Raw genomic sequence first — 26453 nt, 5'->3', positions numbered from 1 at the left:
TTCCAACGACCTAATCACATCTGACAAGAAGCAGCTCTCCTCCCCAAAACCTGAAATTGCCTGGAAGCCCATTAGAAATTTAGATTTACATCCTGAATCATTAACAAGAAATCCCATCTCAAGGGTATCTGGACCTTGAAATTAGCTAATGATAGTACAAAGTCACTAGAAATAGCAAGACATTTAAAATATTGCTTGTTTCATCTTTATCAAATATCTTACCATCCATCTTGTCCACATTTCATAACTGACGTAATGGTAGAATAGTACACATGTATACTTTTAAAATGAATACACATATACGGGAGATGCATGCAGAAAACATTTTTCTTAACTGATGGAGTGTGCGATCAAATTTGGGGCCACACCCCTGTATACAGCATGCCCCTGGTCAGGAAAGCGGGCTGCTGCAGTGCTCAGCCTGGGCAACAGTAAATGCTGGCACGGGAAGAGAGAATCATTTGCCATGTAAGCCTCCCAGTTAGTAAATTATCATGCTGTCATTGTTGTTGGGATGCCAGCAGAGCCAGGTACTGCCAACTGATGCCTAGTGGCACGAGGTGCTGCTTGCTTGTGGTGGGTTGAATTTAAGTTTCCCCAAGAAACATATGTTGAGCTCCTAGGCTCCACGACTTAAGAGCATGACCTTATCTAGAAACAGGGTTGCTGCAGATGTACTTAGTTAAGAAGAGGTCATACTGGAGAAGGGGAGGCCCCTAATCTAATAGGACTGGTGTCTGTAAAAGGGGAAGTTTGATCACAGACAGGCATACAGGGAGAACGTCATCCAAAGGTAGCAGAGTGAGGCTGCCACCAGCCAAGAACTACCAGAAACTGAAAGAGAGGGCTGCGACAGACCTTCCCCAGCGCCTGCAGAGGGAATGTGTTCCTGCCGACACCTTGATCTCAAGCTTCTGGCCTCCACAACTGTGAGATGATACATAATGGCAGACCTCGATGCTGTGATCAGGATAGGCTTCAGCCTCTGGAGAGGCAGATGCCAACCCTCCCTGGGCAGCCTCCCTTGCGCAGATGCCATCTTGCATGGCCTTTGCGCACAGTGGGTGCTGCCAGCAAACTCAGCTGCCATCAGGGGGCTTGGAGGCTTGTGCTTGCTCTGTCAACTTTCTGCTGCCCAAATTGCCACAGGCAAAACACATCCTTTCACCACTGCCTTGCTGGCACATAAACTGTAACACTTAGGCAATGCCCCATTTTGCCTACAGACTTGTTCTCTGAGTCTCAGTCCTACAAACCTGACAGGAAGAGCTGCCCAACAGCAATGGGAATCTTCCTGATTCTCCTTTCCAGGGCAGATTGGCTCTTTGTTACTATTTTATATGCTGCCATGAAGTCGGGCTTGCTTTTTATTCTGAGGGTCTTGTTGTGCCTTCTGCACAGCTTCTCCCGGGAAGAGGCATCTGGGTCCATAGGCAGTGACAACCAGTCAGCCCCTCACAGAGACTGTCACTCAGGGCCCTGGCCAGGCTGCGGCTCTGCCTTTGGCCAGGGCAGGACTCTGTGGCCAGTGCACTCCAGCACCTGGGTCAGCTGCTGCTGCCAGGTGGTGGGCTCTGCCTGCCAGCATGGGGCACTCACAGTGTTGGAGCTGAGCCAGGTACGGTGGCTCATACCTGTAATCCCAGCACTTTGGGAGGCCGAGGTAAGTGATCATCTGAGGTCAGGAGTTTGAGACTAGCCTGGCCAACATGGTAAAACCCCGTCTCTACTAAAAATACAAAAATTAGCTAGGCGTGGTGGCATGTGGCCTATAATCCCAGCTAGGAGGCTGAGGCAGGAGAATCGTTTGAACCCAGGAGGTGGAGGTTGCACTGAGCTGACATCGCACCACTGTACTCCAGCCTGGGCAACAGAGAAAGTCTCAGTCTCAAACAAACTAACAACAAAAAAAATGGGTCTGAGAGCTGGATGACACTCAGCATCCCCAGTCTGCTTAAATCTCCATGCCCATCACAGAGCAAAGGGACATGCTCCTTTTAAAAGGCAGCTTGCCACTAGCCTGGATAGAAAAGGTGACACTGCAACTTAAGGGTGATGTTGACATTGGTCCACCAAACGGCTTAAAGTTCAAACATGCGGATCATGGCTCAAAGATAAAAAGTCCCAGGCCGGGCGCGGTGGCTCATGCCTGTAATCCCAGCACTTTGGGAGGCCGAGGCGGGTGGATCACGAGGTCAAGAGATCGAGACCATCCTGGTCAAAATGCTGAAACCCCGTCTCTACTAAAAATACAAAACATTAGCTGGGCATGGTGGCACGTGCCTGTAATCCCAGCTACTCAGGAGGCTGAGGCAGGAGAATTGCCTGAACCCAGGAGGCGGAGGTTGCGGTGAGCCGAGATCGCGCCATTGCACTCCAGCCTGGGTAACAAGAGCAAAACTCCGACTCCAAAAAAAAAAAAAAAAAAAATGTCCCAGGCATACAGGCCTGAGATTTAAGCTGGCACATGGCTGGGCCACCTTTCAACTGAAGTTTAAAATTTTCTATATATTATCTTAACAATGAACTTGACTGAGAGAACCATTAAAAATTGCCATAGATTACCATTTGGCATCTGTTACGGGTGGGCTGACTTGCATCTTCCAAAAAGGGCATGCTGAAATCTTAACTCTCAGTTCTTCAGAATGTGAGCTTATTTGGAAATGGGATCTTTATGGAGGTAATCCAGTTATAATGAATTCATCAGGATGGGTCCTAATCCAATATGACCAGTGTCCTTATGAAAAGGGGAAATTTGGAAACAAAGACACGCAGAGAGGAAAGACGACGTAAAGAGACACAGAAAGAAACTACGTAAAGGCAGAGGACTGGAGCGATGCATTTAGTAGCCAGGGGATGCCAGAGACTGCCAGAAACCTCCAGAAGCTAGGGGAGCAGTGCGGAACAGATGCTTCCCACAGCTCCCAGAAGCAACCAACCTGCCCATACCTTGCTTTCAGCCTTCTGGCCTCCAGAGCCGAGATAACAAATGTGTTATTTTAAGCCACCAGGTTGTGGTATTTTGTGAAGGCAGCCCTGGGAAATGAACACAGTATCTCTACAGTCGTCACTGCTTCAGGCAAGCATCATCAGTGAATGCTCAAAGTAGCAGGCGAAAGTTTGATGGGAAACACAATATTCATAGAGTCTCGAAGTATTCCCCCATGAGATATATATGAATTACAAAGGGCAAAATAGTAAATTGATAGCAGAGAAACTTGGTAGATGCCATCTTAACCAGGAGATGAAAACTGGCATCGCCAGCCATGGGATGGGGAGCGTCGTGTGCCTCCTCATCTGATGCACCAAGAAGGATGAGATCTCACTTCTGTTTGGTCCCTACCCTGAAAGCAGGACCTGAATCCAATTGTGGAGGCACATCAGAAAAACTGAACTGAGGGCCATCCTACAAAATAAATCACCTATACCCTTTAGACATGTCAAGGTCATGAAAGATTTTTAAAAGCTGGATAACTGTTCTAGGTTAAAGATGACTAAAAATATGTCACTAAATGAAGGTATTATTCTGGACTGAAATTTGTGGCAGCAGTGGGAAAACTGGTCAAGTCTGAAGAGTCTGTAGATTACATAACAGTACTATTTCAATGTCAGTTTCCTGATATTGATAATTACACAGTACTTGCTTTTAGTAAACACATACTGAAGTATTCCAGAGTAAAAGGGCCCTTCAGAAGAAAGTTCATATAAACAGAGAGATGTAGATTTAGATATATGTAAGGGTAAGAAATGGGAGAAGCAACTGTGGTAAAATTTTACCATATGGGGAATATGGTGAGGGGTAGATGGGATTTTTAAGTACTTTTTTTTTTTTTTTTGCAACTTTTCTGGTATGTCTGAAATTATTTCAAAATAAAAAGTTTTAAAAATCATGACAGATGTAATAACAGCTATCACTTAATATGTGCCTGAGATGGTTCAGGTGTTCTTATATATTGTCTAATTGACCAATGAACTGCAATCACATGAGGCAAATATTATGATTCCCACTGGCACTCTAGGCCTCGCCCAGGACCAAGTAGTGGCCAACCTTGGTTGGAAAGGGATGGGAGAACTGAAAGGCTCTCACCCATAAGGCTCAGCATACACACAGAGCCTGCTGAAATCCAAGGGCAGAGCAGGAAAGTAGACACACCTTCTAGGCATTCATATCATAAGCCACTACAAGTGGGAAAGTAATAATCCTACCTTCAATTATTTTGATGTTTGTCAAGTCTTGAATCTAACTAAAGCAATGACACAGTCCAGGCCCAGTTCAACTATAAATACTAAATTAACTGACACACACACACACACACACACAAATGGGTCAAACCAGAAAAGGCATGCTGTTTTCTTGACCCATCACTTACTTCAGCTTCTAGTGTCATTTCTGTCTCTGTCATTCTTTTACACACTAGGTTTTACTTTAATTAAAAATTAAAAGACGCTTGAAGAACTGACGTGACCCATTGTAAAGAAACAAACAGTTAACAGAATGAGGAACCAAGCCTGGATGCTGGACTCATCAGATGAAGATTTAAAATAACTGTGACAAATATGTGTGAAAAAAAGGAAATTTCAGCAGAGAAATGGAAGCCATATATTTTTAAAAGCCAAATGGAGGTGGAAATGGAAAACAGGATATCTTGCGCCCAAACACTGGGCACAAGACAAAGGAGTCAGGTTCAAAAGAAACCATCTACACTGAAATAAAAGAGGAAAAGAGTCAGCAGCAGAAGGGAGAAAAACAGAACATCCGAGGCCTGTGACCATATCAAATGGTTTAATATGCGTAAAACTGGAGTCTCAAAAAAAGAAGAGAAAACGAAGCAAAGAAATTTTTGAAAAGATAATGGCCAAAAATTTTTCCAAGCTGATGACACCAAACCATAGATCAAAGACACTCAGTAAATCCCAAGTAAGATAAATACAAGAAAACCAAACTTGGTGCATCACAAACACACTGTTGAAAAACAAAAATAAAGAGAAAATCTTGAAAGTAACCATAAGTAAACAGAAACATTACCATAACCAAACAGAAAAATGACAAGAATTACAGCTGACTTCTAACTTTACACAATGGAAACCAGGAAAAAAATGGAATGCCATGTTTGACATATTGAAACAAAAAGCTTTTAACTAGAAATTCAATATATAGTGAAAACATCTTTCAAAAGTAAAAGCAAAACAAAGAGATTTTCAGAAAGACAAAATCTAAGTCATCTCCAGCAGACATTCACTATCACTCAGTAAGACAATAAAACAGACAGAAACCTAGTGGGTAGAAATAAAGGACACCAGACAGGATGAACATTAGATGTGCATAATGAATCTTTAAGAGATATTTCATATCTCTGTTTCTTTAAACATCTTTAGAAGGCTACTATTAAAATAATAACAATGTAAATGGAAGTTGTTGCCAGTGGTGTGTTGGAGCTGACATACACTGACATGGGAGAGCTGACTGTTCACATGTCTTTACAAGTCTGTTTAGTAATGTCATGCTGTTAGTTTAAAATTGGCTGTAGCTGGGTGCAGCGGTCCATGCCTATAATCCCAGCACTTCGGGAGGCTGAGGTGGGAGAATTGTTTGAGCCCAAGAGTTTGATATCAGCCTGGGAAATGTGGTGAGACCTGGTCTCTACAAAAAAATTTTCAAAATTAGCTAAGCATGGTGGTGCACACCTCTAGTCCTAGCTTTTCAGGAGGCTGAAGTGGAAGAACTGCTTGAGCCCACGAGGTTGAGGCTGCAGTGAGCCAGGATCACGCCACTGCAATCCAGCCTGGGTGGCAGAGTGAGACCCTGTTCCAGAAAAAGCAGGGGGCTGTGGTAGGAGTATTCACAGCACAAAAATAGCAAATGCTACAAATCAGGGCTTTTAAAATTTTTTCTTGGAAGGCCAGGAGTTAAGTAATCACCAGCACATTATTTTTTATAGTATTGGTAGAAGTATACGACAAAACACAAAGCGGGTGGAGTGGAAATTAGAAGTATACTATTGTAAGTTTCTTAAGTTGTTTTTGAAGTAAGTAGTAGAATAGTTTTTGAGGGCAGACTAAGTTAAAACAAGGGTTGGCAAAGCTTTTCTATAAAGGGCCAGATAATAAGTTTAGTCCATCATTACTATTTACGTATTCCATTTTTGCCAACTTGCCTACTTGCTAAAATTTATTTGTAACCCCAAAATCAACACACATGGCACCTTCACGGTCATTCACAGGCACAGGCAGAGCAGCGAAGGCTTTCTGTATTATTTTTTTGTGTCAATCAACCTGCATTTTCCCAGCTGAGGCTGAAGGTGGCACTCTGCCTTGTTTCCGTTTTCATACTGTACGCAATGTCCTTCTCATGGCTTCCATGATAAAGACACTCTTTTCATTTTGTTTTGTAATTAATATATATATTAGGGAAGATACTTTGAGACTAAACAAATATCCTGTTGACTACGTAAATATCCTGTTTCTCCTCAAACTTTTACCCATTAATCCTGACATCCATCAGCGGATCTTGTCTATAACAATCACTGTGCTGTTTGCCTCCTGGTGATGCTCTAGTTCCCTCTTTTCTTATACATTAAGTAACTGGAGTTCTTCTATAACAAAGAGCTATCCATTCTTCTGGTTTATTAATTCGAATGTTTATATCCGTATGAACCCATATTTTACTGTATGGGTTAAAATCTAATACTATCACTTTATTGCAAATTATTCCAGCTAAGGCCATAAGGAGATCCTTTAGCTGGGCTTCTATGACATTCTGCCCTGCCCTAAACCTTTCTGGAGAACTTCCTTATGTTCTGGCACTATAATGTATTCCAGGCTCATCTAGGATTTCTCCTGTCCTGGCCTGGAATCAACCCCTTCTCCAAGGGACCCTGGTTCCTCTGACTGGGGAATGGTGTTTTGACACCACAGTCTGGGCCCTAGGGATGCTTATGGCTACATGGGTGTCAGTTCTTTAGGTCCTCTCAGTGAACAAAGCTAGGAAACACAGGTATGACACTAACCCTCTCATCCATATTCATTTTTGTATGTCTGTATAGGTATGTTTGTATCTATCATCCATCCATCCATCTATTCAAAACCATATGTTCATACAGATACTTCCAGTTCCCATCCAACAGCACCAAGTTCATTTCAATCGTCTCCCTTTCCTACCTGTAACCTCTTTCTCTGACAGTGAGGAACCTGGCTCTCATCATCTATGACATATTTACCTGTTTGTTGAATTCTAGTATTCACATAAGGCAATTTCAGAATTGCTAACCCATACCCTTTAAGAAGCCTGTACACTAACTGAAGTAGACCATTTATGCACAGTTTTTTATTGTCTTTAGCTTATAGTATTCTCTTAAAAATGTTGTTTTCCAGAGTTACTTAACTCCCTATTCCCTTCAACGTGGTTATATCAAGCAATTGCACTTCCCACTCACTCCCTTCAATCTGTATGCCGTTTTGGGTCCCTCTCACCTCTTGGTTGATGTGAATTGTTAGCTTACTTGTCAGGTATGTGAAGCATACCACGGTTCTAAGTCAGAACTATGCAAAAAGCCAAGCTCAGGGAAGAACTGTTCCCTCACCTTATTCCCCATTCCTGTTTCTTCCTTTGTTCTACCCCTTTCCCATCCAACACTTGTCAGTGACCAAACCTGTTCTTTTCTGGTTTACCCCTCCTGTTACCCATTCCTTTTTAATATCTTGAACCAAGCCCAGTTCATGGCAGAATGTCAGTAAATGTTTGTCATTAAACTGTTTTCTGTAGTGAACCCTGACTCCTGAGGTCCATTCTATGTCTGCAGTCTCTCCTTTACATAATGAAACTGGCTACTTCATCTTATGACACTCAACAAAAGGCTTTAAAATCACCACTTTCCTTAACTGGGTTGGCTCTGAGATGGAATCAAGCAGCCACACAGGAAGGTATTAGCTAATAATAATGAAGACTATTACTCTCCCTGGACATGAAGAGCCACCAGTAACTCAAACTCAGGTTGATGGAAATTCTTTGGCAGCATTTTCACATTTGGGCTATTTTTTTTTTTTAAACACAGCATCTCAAAGCAACTTGGCAGCATAAGAAATTATGTTTAAGTCTGTGGAAAACTACGAGATTAAAGGGAATAAGAGATGCATAAACAGTTGCAAGAAAAATAATTACTAGTAAAAGCTGCAGGTTTTTTTCTTCCTGTCACACAACAACATCTTTAATCTTCCAGCTATCCCTTTTCTCTGAATCAGGACTTGATTTTCCAATTAATGGGGAAGGAAGCCACGAGAGACGAGTCAGTAAATTTAAAAACAGTCAGAAACATCTAGCAAGGAAAGGAAAGAGTTTTGTAAATGTGCATCTATGGCTAAGGAAGAAACTGGCATTTGGTGTTAGGCACTCACTTTTACATCTGAACAACATCGGGATCAACATAAAAAAATATAAAACTTTCGGATCGGGTCATATGGATAGGAAAGTCGCATGCCATAAGACATTTCCAAGAGGATAATTAGGTGTTTTATACATTCTGCGAGTAAGCAGGCTTTTCCACATCTAAAGTAAAACCAGCCCAGTTCCCTGAGACCTTGTTGTAAAGTGATAATTAGACCATCTACCCACGGTGAGGCTGCAGACGGGTAGGATTATGGGTTGGATTATAGATAAGGTTATGGGCAACCCCAGAATCAACAAGTTTCACTTACAGAGAGATCAGGTTTACGGTCTATGTGGATCCAGAGACTTCTGTAACATATCAGGGGCATGAGCTTCCAAATCAAGACAGACCCAAGGCTGAATCCTGGCCAGGCCAATGACTACATATCATTGGGTTGAAAACCTGTTATCCTTGCTTTCTTCATCTCTATAATGGGCACAGTAATACCAACTTATAGGTGCGGTGAGCATTAAGCCCAGTATGAAGCACTTAGCAAGTGCCCAGCACAAAACAAGAGCTCAGTGGGTAAGTAAAGCCTTGTGGAAGAGAATCCGGAAACTGCCACCACCGCTGGAATGCTGGTGCTGTCACTTATCCACCGTGTGCCCTTGGAAAAGTCACTTCACCCTCAGAGCTATTGAAGAGGGAGAAATTCAGAATGGGAGTAACAGCCAATAATAACCAGCTCTGAGATGGGGATGATGACAAACAGAGCAGTAGCACAGATCAAATGAATTATTATGAACAGAGCAGGTAGAACAGGGCCAAGCTCAGTGCACTCTGTAAGAATGAGTGATGATTATTATTAGCTATGATTATTCAATCAGCCCACCAGAGAAATAAGGAGGCGGAGTGCATGGTGGTAAAAGTAAACTATTACACAGAGTACCAGGCCTGGAACAGGGTGTTAGAAAGAGCTGTTTTGGAAACTTACATCAAGAGCTGAAGAGTGTACACAGGCTTACCCCATTCTGTAAATGCTGTGTCAAGTTGTTTAACCCACAGCAGTAAACAGCCAAGCCAAAGTCAAGAGGACAAGTGCTAATAACTCATCCGGGATGTCTCATAGCAATTTGGCCTCGGGGAACAACAGCAAAAGCCTTGCTCCTGTGCTTTGCAAACCATACCCTGCAGTCAGCCTGCTTCAAAATATCTGGTTCTCTAGAGATATGGAACAAATCTTTAAGGTAAATAAGGCACTATCATCTACAGTGCTGGGGTGCTCGATCTTTCCTCTTCAACTGTTCATTTTCTGGCATATTTATTTAAATTGCTCATCTTCTATAAATGCTGCGTGTCAACTCATGAAAAAAATCAATAGAAAGAACACTCGTGGGCTGTTCTGTCCTTACTTCTAAACATGCTAATAAATTGCCATCTCTCATTGTAGTGGCACTGTGTTAGGCGGAGAAATGGCTATTGGTACCTTACTCCACATTAAACTCACCAAGAAAAGCATGTGTTTCATGAACTTTCCATGACTTTTTTTTTAGCCAAGTCTTTCTCTCTGGTCCTCTTGCTTCCACAGGGAAACAGGTAGTTATGATGAAGGGCAGTGACACCCCAGGTTTTTCTAGAGGGAAATGACTATAGGCCTACACACTCTTAGCCTCAATTCCCAACTCCAGAATGCTAGGAAAATGGAAGGTTTCCTTATAACTTCTACGGAAGCAAAACTTAACCTGAAGTGACACAAGCCCCTAAATTTAAAAAATGTATCTAATTCAGTTTGAACATCACATACAGATTTCAGTATGCTGCTTGAGATCACACTGGGGGTGCCATGTGGTATACGCAAGGTTTTATTCTCCTCAAGGCAGTATTATCCTCCTAACCCCCCAAATTTCTCAATTCCAAAGTAAGTCAGGCCGCAAGTCCTTTAGATACAAAACTGTCAACTTCTAGGAGAGTTAATGATGCTGTAATGTTCCAAACACAGCTTTGTGAATATAGTCGGTGAGAAAAGTAATTCTAGCATTTTTATTTGTTTGTTTTTGAGTCGGAGTCTTGTTCTGTCTCCCATGCTGGAGTGCAATAGTGTAATCTTGGCTCACTGCAACCTCCGCCTCCCGAGTTCAGGAGATTCTTCTGCCTCAGCCTCCCAAACAGCGGGGAGGCGTGTGCCACTACACCCGGCTGGTTTTGTATTTTTAGTATAGACAGGGTCTCCCCATGTTCTCACACTCCTGACCTCAAGGGATCAACCTGCCTCAGCCTCCCAAACTGCTGGGATTACAGGCGTGAGCCACAATGCCAGGCCAATTCTAGCATGTGCTTTAAATTGCCTTCTTTAAAAACCAGAACTGGGACTGAATCTTTACACTGCCAATCTCATGATTTAAAATGGACAATAATCACCAATAATCACTCAGACACTTCACTCTTCCTTCCCTCAAGTGGCTGCTCCGTAACTTACAGTGTATGAGGTTTTATAGACAACACCCAATGGGAAAGGCCACTTACCAGCAGACAGGTGAGGTTACTAAGAACACGCACCACCCCCTCATGTGGGTGCCTGCTCTTGACAACGACTTTTTTTGGAAGCGCAGCCTGCTGAGCACTCCATGAGAACTGGGTTTAAATTTCTGCTCCATTACCTAGCAAGGTGCATACATTATGGGCAGGCTGATATCCTCTGTGGGGTTCTGTTTCCTGTGTGCAAACTGGGGAGAATATCACCTACTATTCAGGACTGCGGGAATGAAATGAAGTAAAATCATGTATTGAATCCACAGGAATCAAGGTTAGCTTCTTTCCACGGCCTCTTTCCCTTTCCACACTCTCTCCCCTTCTGCCCAAGACATCGTCTGGAGACAGGCTGTGAGTAGAGAGCTTAGTGCTTTCTGCTACGTGGACGAGCTCCTGCCCGTGTGTTAGTGGTACCTGTTTGTGTATTGCAAAGTTGAGGGAAATGGATTCCTATCAAGTTCCTTGAACCCAACTAGAAATCTGAACCTCCAAGGAAAATAGGTGTTGAGTAGGGCAAGGGGTCTGCAAGGAAACCCCTGTGCAGGCCTCAGGAGAACTGGGAGCAGAGGTATCATTTAAGGACACCCAGTCACTCATAAGGGTGTAGCCTTGTAATTCTAGATCTGGCTGACAATCCAAGGTAGGAAATGCTTTAACCTTTCTTAAATCAGAAGTTCTCACCCCAGCTACACAGCCAGCCAGGCCCACCCCTGAGGTTCAACTAGTGTGGCAATTCTCATGGGTCTCCCTGTGATTTCAATATGGAAGCCTAAGCTGCGAACTACTGCCCAGAAACTGTTAGTATTTGCTTCTCTGGAATGACAACAAAAACCTGGAGTACAAAGAGTCACAGGTGCAAAAATCTGCCTACTTTGTCCACTCTGGTGGTCCAGCCTTGGGGAGAGGGTAGCCGGCAGCTGTGTCTACCATCAGAAAACCAAGGGCCAGAAAAAAAAATTACAGCTGGGCGCAGTGGCTCATGCCTGTAACCCCAGCACTTTGGGAGGCCAAGCCGGGTGGACCACCTGAAGTTAGGAGTTCAAGACCAGCCTGGCCAACATGGTGAAACCCCTTCTCTACTAAAAATACAAAAATTAGCCAGGTGTGGTGGCATGTGCCTGTAGTCCCAGCTACTCGGAAGGCTGAGGAGGGAGAATCACTTGAACCCAGGAGGCGGAGGTTGCAGTGAGCCGATATTGTACCACTGCACTCCAGCCTGGGCAACAGAGTGAGATTCCGTCTCAAAAAGAAAGAAAGAAAGAAAAGAAAGGAAGGAAAGAAAGAAGGAAGGGAGGGAGGGAGGGAGGGAGGAAGAGAGAAAGAGAGAAGAAAGTAAGAAGAAGGAAGGAAGGAGGGAGGGAGGGAGGGAGGGAAGGAAGGAAGGAAGGAAGGAAGGAAGGAAGGAAGGAAGGAAGACCAAGGGGCCACAGGAGACTGCTCCTGCTCCACACAATGCCCTGGCTTCCAGGAAGGAGTCACGCTGGCTAAACCCAGGCACCTGGGCAGATGGAGGTATCTCTAACTGTGCAGACAGACAGGGCACCAGCCCTGGGTATGGGGTGTGGCAGGGAGGGATCGTTCGAACTGGTCAGGGAAGAGGACCTCTAGGGGCTCTATTTCTCTCCTGTTTGAGAACAGAGTCCCCTCCTCCCTGATCGGGAAGGGAAAAACACACAGAACGCGGCCCCACGTAGCCCAAGAGTTATCAGAATCATATTATAGAGAACAAACGTTAATATTTAACCGAACAGGGTTTTTGAGAAACATGCTCAAGAGTCACCAGCATTGTCCCACCTGGGGCTTTCCCATTCCTGGTCATCCTTGTCTTTCTCATCTTTGGTGTCTCCAGTATGTGGGTGCTTCTGCACAATTCTCATTCCACCAGCTTTCACTGAAATGAAACAGAAAGAGTGGGATTAATGTGGAAATGGGGCTGCCTGTGGATCGGGGAGAGCTGGAAAGGTTCTGGTTGCCCAATGGCCACAAGTTAGTCTGGAGAATCTGGCAGTGACAATGATTAACTCGGGAAGGTCAGGGTCGTCGGGGGAAATTCAACATGATTCAGCACTCAACGCAATCTCTTACTACGGAGCCGCTCAGAAACTTTCCAAGGCTCTTGTTTTTTCTACTTGTTCACCTTTCAGGTATTTTGTAAAAGCAGTAGTATAAGCAGGGCACAAAGTATATAACCAAGAGAGCGGGTGCTGCTTTCAGCTCTCCACACTGTCTTGACACAAGGGCTCACTTCAGCGTCTTCTGTGAAATTCACTTTCTCAAGTATCGAAGACGCTTTTGATGGGGTGATATGGTGATGGGTGGCATGGGACAGCTCCTGTGCCTTCACAGAGCCCAGGCAAGTGGCAACAAAGACTTCTGCAGCTTTGCCCAAACTATGCTGTGAAACCTTACCACTGGCAGATGTTAAGTTAGTTTTAAAAAACAGCTTTATTAATATGTAATTCATGTAGAATATAATTCACTCATTTAACTGTATAATTTGATGGTTTTGAGGGAATTCAGAATTGTACAACTATTGCCATAATCAATTTTAGGATATTTTTTATCACCTCAAACAGAAACCCACACCCATGAACTGTCACCCCCCATACCACCCCTCCCCGCTGCTTGCGGCCAGTCACATGGACTTGCTTATTCCGGACATTTGATGTCAGTGGAATTATAAAATATGTGGCCTTTGCTGGCTGGCTCCTTGTCCTTAGCGTGTTTTCAAGGCTCCTCCATGTTGTAGCACATGTAAGTATTTCATTCTCTTATTGCCAAATAATATTCTATTGCATGGATAATTCACATTGTATCTTTCCATTCATCAATTAGACATTTGCATTGTTTCCACTTTTTTGGCTATTAGGAACAATGCAGCTGTGGAGAACTTACACGTAAGTTTTTGTATGGATGTATGTTTTCATTTCCTCGGGTATATACCGAGAATTGGAACTGCCAGGCCACATGGTAACTCTGAATTTGTCCTTCTGAAGAACCACCAAACTATCTTCCAAACCCTCTGCACTATTTCACGTTCCCACCAGCGTGTGGGTTCCCATTCTCCACATGTTCCCGACACTTGCTCTTGTGTGTCTTTTTAATTATAGCCATCCCAGTGGGTGTGAAGTAGTTTCTTATTGCGGTTTGATTTGTAGTTCCCTCATGGCTAATATGTTAAAACTGTATTGTAAGGGGTCAGGTGATTTAGAATCTAACAAGATGCTGGAAAATACCAGGCTGAACAAAATTAAAAAGGTTTCCCTAAGAGAGACCTTCTTGGCCTTAGCGTGCCACCCTGCATGGGAAAGACTTCCGAGAGACATAGCACATGCCAGCTCTCCCCAGCCTATCTGACAGTAGAAATTTTTTTTGGGGGGGGCTATAATACTAGTTATCCTCCATCAGGACTACAGTGCTCCATGGGATAGAGGTTAGAAATGCTGGCTGGTCCTAAATCCAAAAAGCCAGCCTCGCGTGGTAGTCACTACCATGTGTTTTGGGATCAGCATGTTCCTCCACGCCCTCAGCTATGTGGTCTCCAAGTAGTCACTCATATTCTCAAAGATTCCCTGCTTCCTCTGCAGAAAGGGGATAGACCTCTGCAGACTGAGCTGTTAGGAGGAAAGAGGTGTTCCGGAGAGCGGAGTGCTGGCTAGAAAGCAGAGCTGTTTTCCTTGCAGTCACTGGTCCTTCAGGCTCCGGGTGCATGCGTTATCCACACCTTAGTGTCTCTACCACAAGCTGGCTAACATCATGACACAGTCAACTTGCCACGCCATGTCCTTTGGCATTGTAAATTTGGGTGGATCCTGCTGAGTCACAAAAGTCCAGGCCAAGTTTATGAGGCTGATGAATGGTAAGGTGAACGGGAGAGGCAGCCTGGGGCTGACATGCTTCAGGTTTACTGGTCTTCAACTTCCCTGGGAGACCGCGCCAGCAGCAGCCCCTGACTGGAAGAGATAGTGACGTTTGCTCCCAGGACCAGCAATGCCTCTGCAGCTGGCCGCTGGAAAAGGGCAAAAGAGAGCAAGGAAAATGAAGGACTGTATTTAAACGTTCTTCTGCTGACCTGAGTTTGCAACTAAAATCTCCCTGCTGCCCACACTGCTTCTCAATGGAGGGGACATTCTACTTGGGGAAGAAAGAAACAGAATCCTGTTCAGTAATCCTCTCAAAAATCTGCTCTATATCCCATCAATTGATTTCTAATCATTTTATTTTTCATCTGTAAAGCATACTTTTTTAATCTCAAATTCACCATGTCTGTATTTGATGGGGTCTTACTGTTTTCTTGTGCTTTCAATTCCTTTACATATTTAATCATTGTAGGCGTACTTGCCTTACAGTTGTATATCCAATTATTTGATTTTCTGAAGTCCTCTGGAGTCTAATCCTGCTGTCTGTTTTTGTCTGTGGATTCTTGCTCTTGTCCTGGGAGATTGTGGATGAGGACTCTATCTTCACTGGGCTTTACCAGTAACGATCTCATGGGGCCTATGATGCAGACAGCAGCCCTCTGGGGAGATGCTGCACGTTTTTGTCAGGCCTGGAGAATAGGTGCCTGAAAATCCTTTTCAAGGCAGATTTCTCAGAAGACAAATTGCCAGACAGTGCAAACATGAACTGAACTCTTGTAAATGCAGGCCTTCGTTCACAAATTCTCAAGGAGACTTCTGTCCCCATGTGGAGCCCAGGCTGACACAGCCCCGCTTCCTGGCCCTCCCAGGGCCACTGGGCAGGTTTCCCTCTTCCACCCTTTCCCCAGGGGCGTGGCCTCTGAGCATCCAGCCTTCGCCTCTCCCCACCTCCTCTGGGCCCACCTCTTGTGCTAAAGGTCTGAATTTCAGTTCCTTCTATGTTTTGGGTTTCCAGGAATTCCCTTCACTTCAAGGTCAGATTTTTTTTTTTTAAAGCAAAAGGCAAAAGACAAAACAGAAACGTCCCAACATTTGCAGGCAGTTTTTAAATCTAAGATTTCCCAGCCTATGTACTTGGCCTCCCAGTCAGAAATGGAGACTGAAAATACAATTACAGGTATTGATTGACTTACCACCTATGCAACTTACGACCATTCAACTTTACGACCACAACTGCTAGCCACGACTGCTCCTTGTCTGGCAGCGCAAACGTTGCCCAGCCGGGCGTACGACAGTGCGGACCAGCTTCCGGCAGCACTACCTTCTCCGCGTGCACCATTTCAACTGTACATATAGCCTACTCAACTACGACCAAATCATGTTACGACTAGTCCGCGGCCCCGACCGTGGTCGTAAGTCAAGCACTAGCTGTATATAAACCTTAGGGTCATTTTCCACTCTCTTGAAACACAGGATCTGAGAGTTATGAATGTTTTTGGCCCAAGGAAGAGCCTAGAAGACCTGTCCCACTAAATGTTTTTTAAAAATTAATTTCCCTCCCCGCTCCATCCCACCTCTTTTCCATGCTCATCAGAAACTGATGAAAGATGCTATTATGGACTGAATAGTGTCCCCCAAAATTTCACAGGGCTTGAAGTCCTAACCCACATACCTTTAAAGTGTAGCTGTATTTGGAGAGAGGGTCTTCAAACGATAATTAAGTTAAATGAGGAAATTGGGGTAGGGCCCTAATATAAGAGAAATGGTGTCTGTCTAAGAGAAGGAGACAGCAGGGATGTGCACACAAAGACATGGCCTGCGAGGGTACAGCAAGAAAGCGCCATCTGCAAGCCCAGGAGAGAGGCCTCAGGACAATGTGGAGCTGCAGCACCTTGATCTTGGACTTCGGCCTCCCAAACTGGGAGAAATAAATGTCTGTGGTTTAAGCCACCCAATCTGTGCTATTTTGTTAAGGCAGGCCAAACAAATAATACAGATGCCCATTTAAAAGCGATCTCTCAATCTTTTCAATTTGGCACACATAAAACTTTAAACCACAGCTCACAGATGTGTTCATAAAGTAAAAATAGCTGCGCAACTAACTACAAAGAAAACGGACGATGGATGTCAAGGTGACATCTGAAGTGATCAAATCTTCTGAAGCTGCTGCAGGGCAGCCTGTCCACTCCTCTGCTGAATCCAGCACACAATGTCAGAGCTCGGTCACCCAGCATTAGCACGCGCATTTAATTTAGTTTCTAAAACAATTAGCTTCATTAATCCCTCTCAGTACGTCTGGTGATTAATGTAGCAATAAAAAGTGGCAATAATAATAACAATAACTCAAGGCTGAAGCAGGTTCATTTTAACTTGCAATACTGACAAAAAATACGACGGCACATACTCGTTGTGATGGTTGTATCACTGTCTCTAGAGCTCTTCATCTGTAAAACTACAAAGGCAGAATTACTTTTGCAGAATTACTTGCAAATCAGTATTTTTAGGAAAAACAAAGAAACTTAGGTTTTTGTTGTGGCAGTTGTTATTCAGATGAGCGCGTCAAATTTAAAGAATGTTTAGCTTCCTCTTAGCACAAGTGATGTGCAGAGGCTAAGAACACAGATGCTGGGGCCAGAACCTTGGGTTCAAATCCCAGCTCTGCCTGTGTGCGCGTATGCCTGTGCATAAGTGTGTGCACATGTGTGCATGTGTACGTGCTTGTGTGTGGGGGGGGCTGTGTCTGGGCAAGTTGCTGAAGCTCTCTGTGCCTCAGGGTCTTCCATCTGTGATGAAAGAGTGACAACATTCCCCTCTCTCAGGGCAGCTGAGGATTAATGAGTTAGCACACAACATCAAATGCCTCCAACAGGGCCTGGCACATGAGATGTGCTCAATTGTTAGCTAGTCTTATCAAATGGGTTTTAAATTTAGCATTTAGTACTTAGAGAGGCCTCTGGAGTCCAAAACGTTGGTGCTTCTCCAGCTCTTCACCGTAGTTCCTTCAAGACCACTGCCCTGTGGATTGCTGGGGAATGAAGGCCATGCCCTGTAAAGCACCTGCCCACCGTGGTGCTGACCACCGCCAGGACCTTCATCATGACATTACCACCTAAGTAAGGAAGCTTCTGGAGAATCACAGATCCAACTTCTGCTCTTCATCATCACTCTGTGCTGGGCACTGCTCTAACAATGTGGGGTCCATACATCTTCCCACTGTATAGTAACCCCACAGAGTAGATCTTGAGGCAGGAAGAAGGCGAAGCCAGCAGCCCCAAATTGCACTGCTGGCGAGCGGCAGACTGGATGCCACCCTTAATCATAGTTAAGCCTTTCCTGGCTTGGACTCCTTCCAGAAAACAGAGCATTATGTATGGCTTTTGAGAACAACTCAAAGGAACAGCCTACAGATAGGGCCAGGTTATTACACTACCTAGATAAGGGAAGAAAGTGAGTTTGAAATGAAAAGCTCTCTACAGAGCAGCTGCCTGCCCAAACAGGAAAGGGAATGGAGGAAGCTTTACCTATGATCACATCTGGGAGGTAAGCAAACAGTAAGGAAGCAAGTGACTACCTACGACCCTGGCCCAAGTATCCATCCTCAAGTGTTAGGATGCCTAGCTATAAGACGGAGTCACTGGGGGCTTGCTATCTGCTAGTGCTCAATAGCACACTAGAAAATGCTATTGCAGCAGGAAGAAAGGGGGAATACTGTTAAGAGTCCCATGAACCAGGGAGCGGTTTCCAGGGGAGCCTGGAAGGGCTGTGAATTCACACAGATGTCCCAAAAGCATTCATTGCACGTACTGCCACATGACTCGCAAGTCTATGCTACCTTCTCGCCTGAGAAGAGCTATTGAAATGCTATTGACAAGGAAGCTCTTCTACCTAAAAGAAGAGACGAAAGGTTCTGAGGACTGTTGCGGTGGAAAGAACACACATAAAAAACCAAACCCAAACAAAACAACCAGTGCTGCAGGTCATGATTAAACCAAAGGACCTCAGGTACAGCAGTGCAGGGGCAGGGAAGCAAAGGGGTTGGTGAGATTAGGTGGGTAGAACTTGGTATGAACAGGGCAAGGGATCACGGCCTATCTTAGCTAAGAGAAATGACTCCACCAGGAGAGAGAAGAATCACTGGCAAGTGGAGACTCACATCTATGGAAGCACATGCACCTGAAGGTAGGAATCCTAAAAAGTGGAGAGGATAAAAGGTGAGAGGTGTCAAGAACGTGTGCAGAGGGTGGATACCGACAGTCTGGCCCAACAACAGACATGAGTTATGGAAGACCCCAATGAGAACCTTGCCCCAGACCGAGTGGAGCCTTTACAGGGGCTTTCAAGTGCGCACATATAAGGTGGAAGTAATGGTTTGTGCTAAAAAGTGAGCCGGAGCCCCAGGTACATTCCTGAATTTGCGCTCTTGTTGGCTTCATCTCTAAAGAGGCTGACAAAGAAAGAAGGCAAACTGCTATTCTGTGCTCAGAATCATAGACTGTGAAGGTGAGGAGGCTCTTAAATTATACAGAGTAATCCCATTAAAGAACAAAGTTCAGAGACATAGTGGGACCCCTCAGGCCATGGAGCTTTGACTCTGAACTAGTAATGCCTGACTCCGCCTTCCACAGCAGTGCGTGTTCCATCCATGCCATGGTTTTGACCCAAAGGACAAACTGAGTACTGACTGGGCCAGGAGGGCACCCTGCCAGACAGCTGACTGGGCCCCTTTCAAGCTGGGACGTACATGGAACAGCTACATGTATATCCTTGAGTGTAGGGAGGCTGATTTCAAAAAGTTCAGGGGAAAGTAGGATCTGCTGCCTGGAGGTGCTTTGGAACAGCTGGCATTACTTGGTTGAGGCAAGGACTAGCCATGTATTCGCCAATCTCACTCCCAGCTTCCCCGTAGTTGGATTGGGTCCATCAAACTGGGTCCTGGCCAACAGTATGGGGAAAAGTGACTTTGGTGGGCAGCATCATGTCATCATGTCCCCTGACCCAGGAATCTGTGAGTGTGCTGGGCTACATGGCCAGGTGAAATGAAGTTTGTAGATGGAATCAAGGTTGCTAATCAGCTGACCTTAAACTGAGGAAGAAAGAAAGGAAACTGCTATTCTGTGCTTAGGATCATAGACGGTAAAGAAGAGAAGAAGGTTATTCTGGATTATCCAGGTGGGTCCATGTAACCTCAAGGGTCTCTAAATGTGAAAGAGAGAGGCAGAGGAGTCAGGGGGCCGAGTGTACCGTGTGAGGATGTGACTGGTCACTGCTGCCTCTGAAGAAGCTTTCCTTGGCTTTTGGAGGAAGGGGACATGAGCCAAGAAAAGTGGGCGGCCCCTAGAAGCTGGAAAAGATAATAGCACTGTGTTGTTCAACAGGGTTCATGCCCCTGTGAGAATCTAATGTAGCTGCTGATCTGACAGGAGGTGGAGCTCCGGCGGTGACGCTCGCTCGCCTGCCCACTGCTCGCCTGTTGCTGTGTGGCTCAGTTGGGGACCCCTGCTCTAGGCTATCTAATGCAAATGGTTTTCTTTATAGAGATACTCATATTTTTGATTGATTTTTCTATCTAAATAACTTAGCTTGTTACAAATAAAAGCACTTTTATTGAGATATAATTCCCATACTGTAAGATTCACCCTTTCAAAGTATGTAAGTCAGTGGTTTTTTAATATATTTGCATAACCATCACCCATATCTGGTTCCAGAACATTATCATCCTCAAAAGAAACCCTGCAAGGAACATTATTTTTACAACTTAGTTTTACACCTACGTAGATTGGCATTCTCTCGCCAAAAGTAACCTCAATCCTGATTTTATAGTAAGCACTTTACTTACAGTTTTATCACCCAGATGTGCATTTCTGTACACCATAATCCCTGTGGCCCCCTCTCCCTCCATCCACCCTTTTGAGTCTGTCTTTCTGAGTGCCCCTTTCTCTTCCTAACAGTTTATTTGCTGAAGAACCTACAGGATTTTCCACTTTGGGAATTTGATTCTGTATTCATGCTATAATTAAGAAAAGTATTTTCAATATAGAAAAGTAATCAAGATTCTACTTTAAATATCCAAAATAAAACTTGTTTCTGTTAAAAAACAACAACAAAAAAACTGTGTTGTTTAAAACCACTAAGTTTATTGTGATTGGGTACAGCTGCCATAGGAAACGGATGTGATAATACACACCACTTGCGGGCCACATCATACAGACCCCAGCACGGTGACCTACACTCGTCCCTCTGCAGCAGCCACACATTGAAAAGCTAGTGTTATGCATTAGCGGACATTTGGGCCTCTGAATTATTCCTTGTAAGACGACCCCCCCCCCCCCCAGGAGAGAAATGAAACTTAATTAGTTCGGCCACTGAGAATTTAGGTTGTTCTCTATAACTAATCTAATACTTGATACAAAAGTGACTATTCTCTCCATAGAAACAAAAAAGGTTTCTGAAGCTGAGAAGTGGAAAGCAGTCACAAAACCAAGTAGGAATGCACATGGCACGGGCTGAAATGAAAGAACACTCACCAAAGACGTTAGAAGCCACAGATAACCAAAAGTGGCTAGGGAAGGCTGGGTGCGGTGGCTCATGGCTGTAGTCCCAGCACTTTGGGAGGCCAAGGTGTGCAGACTGCTTGAGCCCAGGAGTTTGACACCAGACTGGGCAACATGGCAAAATCTTGTGTCTACACAAAATACACAAATTAACCAGATATGGTGGTACACACCTGAGGTCCAAGCTACTCAACACACTGAGGCGAGGATCTCTTGGGCCCAGAAAGCCAAGGTTGCAGTGAGCCAAGGTCATGCCACTGCACTTAAGCCTGAGTGAGACCCTGTCTGGAAAAAAAAGAAAAGGCTACAGAAAAGGTGAAGTGCCACGGCCACCTTGACAGGAAGCTTCTGAAAAAAAATGTAGTAACTAAAGGGTCTTGTTTTCGTTGGCATGTTGGGAACAAGAGCAGACCTCTTATCTGGACCTTCAATCTTTGGTCCTGACTGGCTGACACTGGGACTATGCTTAGCAAATCTGTGACTGCATGGTTAATAGGAGACAAATTAGTCTTCTGTTTCTAGCAATCAATTCTGAAAACCTTCCTGCAGGGAGATAATTCAGGGAGAATTACAGTCAACTTTTGACAGGCATCTTTAACGCATGTCTGACTGATCAGTTAGCATAAGAGAGAACTAAATTACTTTGAAGTTACTAAAAAAAGTAACATGGTTTATTTTCCATTTTACTTGAAACAAACACAATGGTGTTTATATTTCCATTTGATTCACTTTGAGAGGGGATGTAAAGTCTGCTTTTCAAAGAAAACCATATGTAAGATTAGTAACATTCAAAGCTATAGTATCAGATTTGTGAGAGCTCTGCTGACACAGGGTTTTGGCTCCACTGGGAAATGGAGGGAAACAGGGCCAGCAAAATGTATTTAACAAAGAGATTTTACCCACGTCACTGCCATAGACTCATAAAGACTTGCAGAAATGAGTAATAGCATAGATTATAATTAGGTCTGTCTTCCTTTCTGCTGTGAAATGCTATGACTGCTGTTAGATGAAACAGAAAGAATCTCACTAATTCTAACTTTGCTAATCTGCATTTGCAGTAACTCATCAAACAAGCAGTCTCACCCCATTTCTCTGTAAATATTTTGCAGTCAAGAGCAGTGGTGAGGTCTAAAATCATTAAGACTGGATTACTTTTACAGAGGACTGCAGATGACAGCACATTTGCTGGAACACGATGCAGTGCCATCCGTCACTCATAAATAACAATACTGGTATTTGCACAGCACCTTTCCCTAACACTCTTCAGAAGCCTTTACAAACTGCTTCATTAATCTCCCACTTTCAGAAGAGGCACCCGGCCAGTGGTGGAATCCTCTGTCGAGCTGCTGAGGTTCCAATAGGCAACAGCCTTTCTGGCCGCTCCCACTGGGTCACTGGCTTAGAGGTGTTGGTAACAGACACTACAAACAGTTGGGTCAGAATAGTTTCTTTTTTGACCAAGTTTTCACTCTTGTTGCCCAGGCTAGATCACAGTGGCGTGATCCCGGTTCACTGCCACCTCTGCCTCCCGGTTCAAGCGATTCTCCTGCCTTAGCCTCAGCCTCGGCCTCCCTAGTAGCTGGGACTACAGGCATGCACCACCAAGCCCGACTAATTTTACATGGGTTTCACCATGTTGGCCAGGCTAGTCTCAAACTCCTGACCTTAGGTGCTCCGCCTGCCTTGGCCTCCCTAAGTACTGGGATTATAGGTGTGAGCCACTGCGCCCAGCCCTGGGTCAGGTTTTTAAATGGTACTGTCCTCAGTTATTTCAAAAGTAAGATGGCTGCTAATTGAATGAGTTAAATGTGTCAAGTGCTTAGAAGTGTGTCAGCACATTGTGACACTCAACAAACTTCATTAGTGTTTGCAGTAATTCTGCTGCCTGAAGCATGGAGAGGGCCACCTGCATCCCTGTGTACACGGGAGAGAGCTCAGAGCCGGGTAAGGTGTGGGCCCGCTATGCTATGGGGGCAGTGAGGAGTGAGATGAGGGGAAACTCAGGAGTGCTTATTGAATAGTTCGTGCCACCCCTTGGGAATAAAAAGATCGAGAAGACCCAGCTCTGGAAGCAAGAAGATAGGCAGAGAGGCGAACGCTGGTGCACGAAGGAAAACAAGGGAATTGCAGGAATGTACAGGAGGGGATACGGGCCAGACAGCAATAAAGAGAAGACACAAAAGAACATTAAGATAGTCACTGTGAGAGAATTTTATTATTTTCCATTGACGGTTTAGGCACAAGTCTGTTATCCAATTTAAGCACTTAATGAAAGAATTTTGACATTTTTCAGGCAGTTATTTTGATTTATGAACTGTGCTCCTGGCTATCCTTGATGATTATACTTTATTGTAGTGGGCTGCCTTCTTTTTTTCTTTTTTTTTTTCAACTATTTACCCTGCAAACTGCCTACTCTGGCAATGCCAGACTAAACAAGCGGAGCTTCCAGCTGAAAAAAGGTTCACACAGGGTCCTCTGTCACACATAGGAGAGTGCATTTGAGGAGTGCTGCTGGCATTTGAGGGGTGCTGCTCTCGGGCCGCTCTTCTAACTATGGCCTTGAAGATACATGACAGATGGTGACAGCCACCCTCAAGGGCTCACCCCATAAATCTAAAGGAGCTGCCCTTAAGTCACCAGAGTAGTTTACCTGTGGGATGAACAGCGCTGGTGCCCTGACGCTGCAGAGTGACAGGAGAGCCACTGAAGCAAAGGCAGCCCCACCCTGCAACTTGCCCCAGGCCCAAACCTCGAATTTCATAAAGGAGGAAAACTGAGCCCAGTAAAGTGTGAAGTGATTTCTTCAAACTTAGAACCCAAGCTCACTGCTACACTAGCACAAATAGGTTGCCTTGTCCCTCTTCAGGGGTAAATAAGCTACTTACTCTGTAATTCACAAAGCCTAACTATTTACTCTGCAATTCAAAGAAAATCAGAGTCCAGCAAAAAATTTCTCCCAGGGAGTTAGTATGCACAGTTTATACCTCTGATCTTGAAAATCTCCATATGGGCACTTTGGGAGGCCAAGACGGGCAGATCACCTGAGGTCAGGAGTTCTAGACCAGCCTGGCCAACACTGCGAAACCCCGTCTCAACTAAAAATACAAAAATTAGCCAGGCGTGGTGGCAGGCACCTGTAAACCCAGGTACTCGAGAGGCTGAGGCAGGAGAATCGCTTGAACCAGGGAGGCGGAAGCTGCAGTGGGCCAAGATCGCACCACTGCACTCACAATGCAACACAACTTCCCCCCAAAGTCTATTCTCCATTACAGTGGAATGATTTTCTAAAACCCCATGCCTCTTAAGTCCTCTGGCATGAGACATTTTTCTTCCCTAGTGCCAGTTAGTTTCGTTGTTGAGAGCCTCCATCACCACTGAAAAACATTGCCTACTCTGAACTGCAACATATTTAAAGAACGCTCCTATTCATCGTGCTGGGGCAGGGAGAATTCCCGCCCTATAGTGGAGGACAGCAGGGGAAAATAACGGGAATCATCTTTTTTTTTTTTTGAGATGGAGTCTCGCTTTGCTGCCCAGGGTGGAGTGCTTTGGCTCAATCTCGGCTCGCTACCACCTCTGCCTTCCAGGTTCAAACCATTCTCCTGCCTTAGCCTTCGGAGTAGCTGGGATTACAGGCATCCGCCACCACGCCCTGTTAATTTTTGTACTTTTAGTAGAGAAGGAGTTTCGCCATGTAGCCAGGCTGGTCTTGAACTCCTGACCTCAGGTGATTCACCCTCCTTGGCTTCACAAAGCGCTGGGATTACCGGCGTGAGCCCCCCGCACCTGGTCGGCAATCTTTATTGTACAAGAAAATGGTACAAATGTGCCACCACAAGAAGCCATGTTTCTCAAAGGCTTCTGTTCCTAGAAGACTGCTTATTACACTAAGGCGTGCTTAGTTAAGACTCTAAAAGAACCCCACGCATCCACACATCGAGGTGACTTGGCTTGAGACTCAAGGCCTTTGATCTTCTCACCAGTGCCCCTCCATATGGACCGACTGCCACTGGAAAGGAGGGTAGAACTGGAAACAGACCCGTCTGGACAGAGTCCAAAGTGCAAACAGGAACTGTGCCCAGAGAGGGAGGAGGTGGCACGAGCATGAAGGCTGTTTAGATCCCTATGTTCTAACAAAGACCGCTCTTTCCTTGCTTTAACTGCCTTGGCTCACAAGTTTAGGATTTGCTCAAAAAAAAGAAAAAGCACCTCTGGGAAAAAAAAAAAATTCGGGATGTGGAAGAAACTGGCGGTGAAAGTCATACTGATTGATTAATGATAAAAATTATTTCCGCTCCTTGGTTCCTGAGTCGGTATAAAACACTGGCAGCCTCTAATCAATCATCATGATATTAACACCACTGACTTTTCATTGTTTCTGTTATTTTCCTTCTAGACATCTGCACGATGTAGGTAAATATTATCCGCCAGAACTTTTTCATATGTTGTGCAACTGGGCTCGCCCACGGCACCGGGGCCTGCGCGCTATCGCTCCGCTACGCGACGGCCCGCGCGCCTCAGGAAGAAACGCTTCTCCGCCGCGGGCGAGCGGGGCCGAAGCTCCCGCGGGCTCGTCCCGGACCTCGGCGCCCGAGCTCTCCGCCGCCCGCGCCCCTCGAGAGGGCATCGGGGCCGGGACCCCGTCTCAGCGCCCACCGGGGCCCTTCCCGCGGAGCCCCCGCCCGGCGCCCCCGGGTTCGAGCCCGCCCCCGGCACCCAAGCGTCGAGAGAAAGGGGAAACGAGTCAGTACCGGCGGGCGGGTGTCCAGCTTTAGTCTCTAGTTTTCCTTCGGGAGGCGAAGACATGGCGCGACGGGGCTTCCGCGGGGCCGAGGCGGCGGCGCGGTTCTCGGGCCAGACGGGGGTGCGCGAGTGAGCGCGGGTGTGAGCGCTGGGGAGCGGGCGGGAGAGCAACACGCGCGCGTGAAGCGCCGGGGCCGCACAAGCAGAGTGAGAGCCGCCGCCGGGAAGGGGGCGCGGCCGCCGGGAGCCAACGTGGCGCGGCCAAGCCCACCCGCGGCGCGCCTGTGACGTCACCGCGGGCCGCCCGCCCCTCTGGGCCTCGAGCCACGCGTACGGAGCATGCGCAGCCGGACGCGCCACGTAGGCGGCGGAGGCCGAGGGCGGAGGTGGGGGGGGCGGAGGTGGGG

The 26453-nt window shown here is 45.5% G+C and overlaps 1 protein-coding gene across 1 annotated transcript in view; it reads right to left on the bottom strand.

The window, feature by feature from the left end:
- Positions 1 to 26307, bottom strand: part of DAP (death associated protein) — a 76413-nt gene extending 50106 nt beyond the window's left edge. Inside the window, exons 1-2 of the mRNA XM_032279097.1 lie at positions 26055 to 26307; positions 12687 to 12783 (exon numbers count right to left, since the gene is read on the bottom strand). Coding sequence (XP_032134988.1) covers positions 12687 to 12783; positions 26055 to 26109 — 152 coding nt within the window. The 5' untranslated portion in view covers positions 26110 to 26307. The remainder of the gene's footprint in view (positions 1 to 12686; positions 12784 to 26054) is intronic.
- Between the last annotated feature and the right edge of the window lie 146 nt (positions 26308 to 26453).

The sequence above is a fragment of the Sapajus apella genome, unplaced genomic scaffold, assembly GCF_009761245.1.
Source record: "Sapajus apella isolate SASKATOON/1434 unplaced genomic scaffold, GSC_monkey_1.0 scaffold11, whole genome shotgun sequence".
In the NCBI taxonomy this organism is placed as follows: domain Eukaryota; kingdom Metazoa; phylum Chordata; class Mammalia; order Primates; family Cebidae; genus Sapajus; species Sapajus apella.
This window is presented reverse-complemented; position numbering and strand designations above follow the sequence as displayed.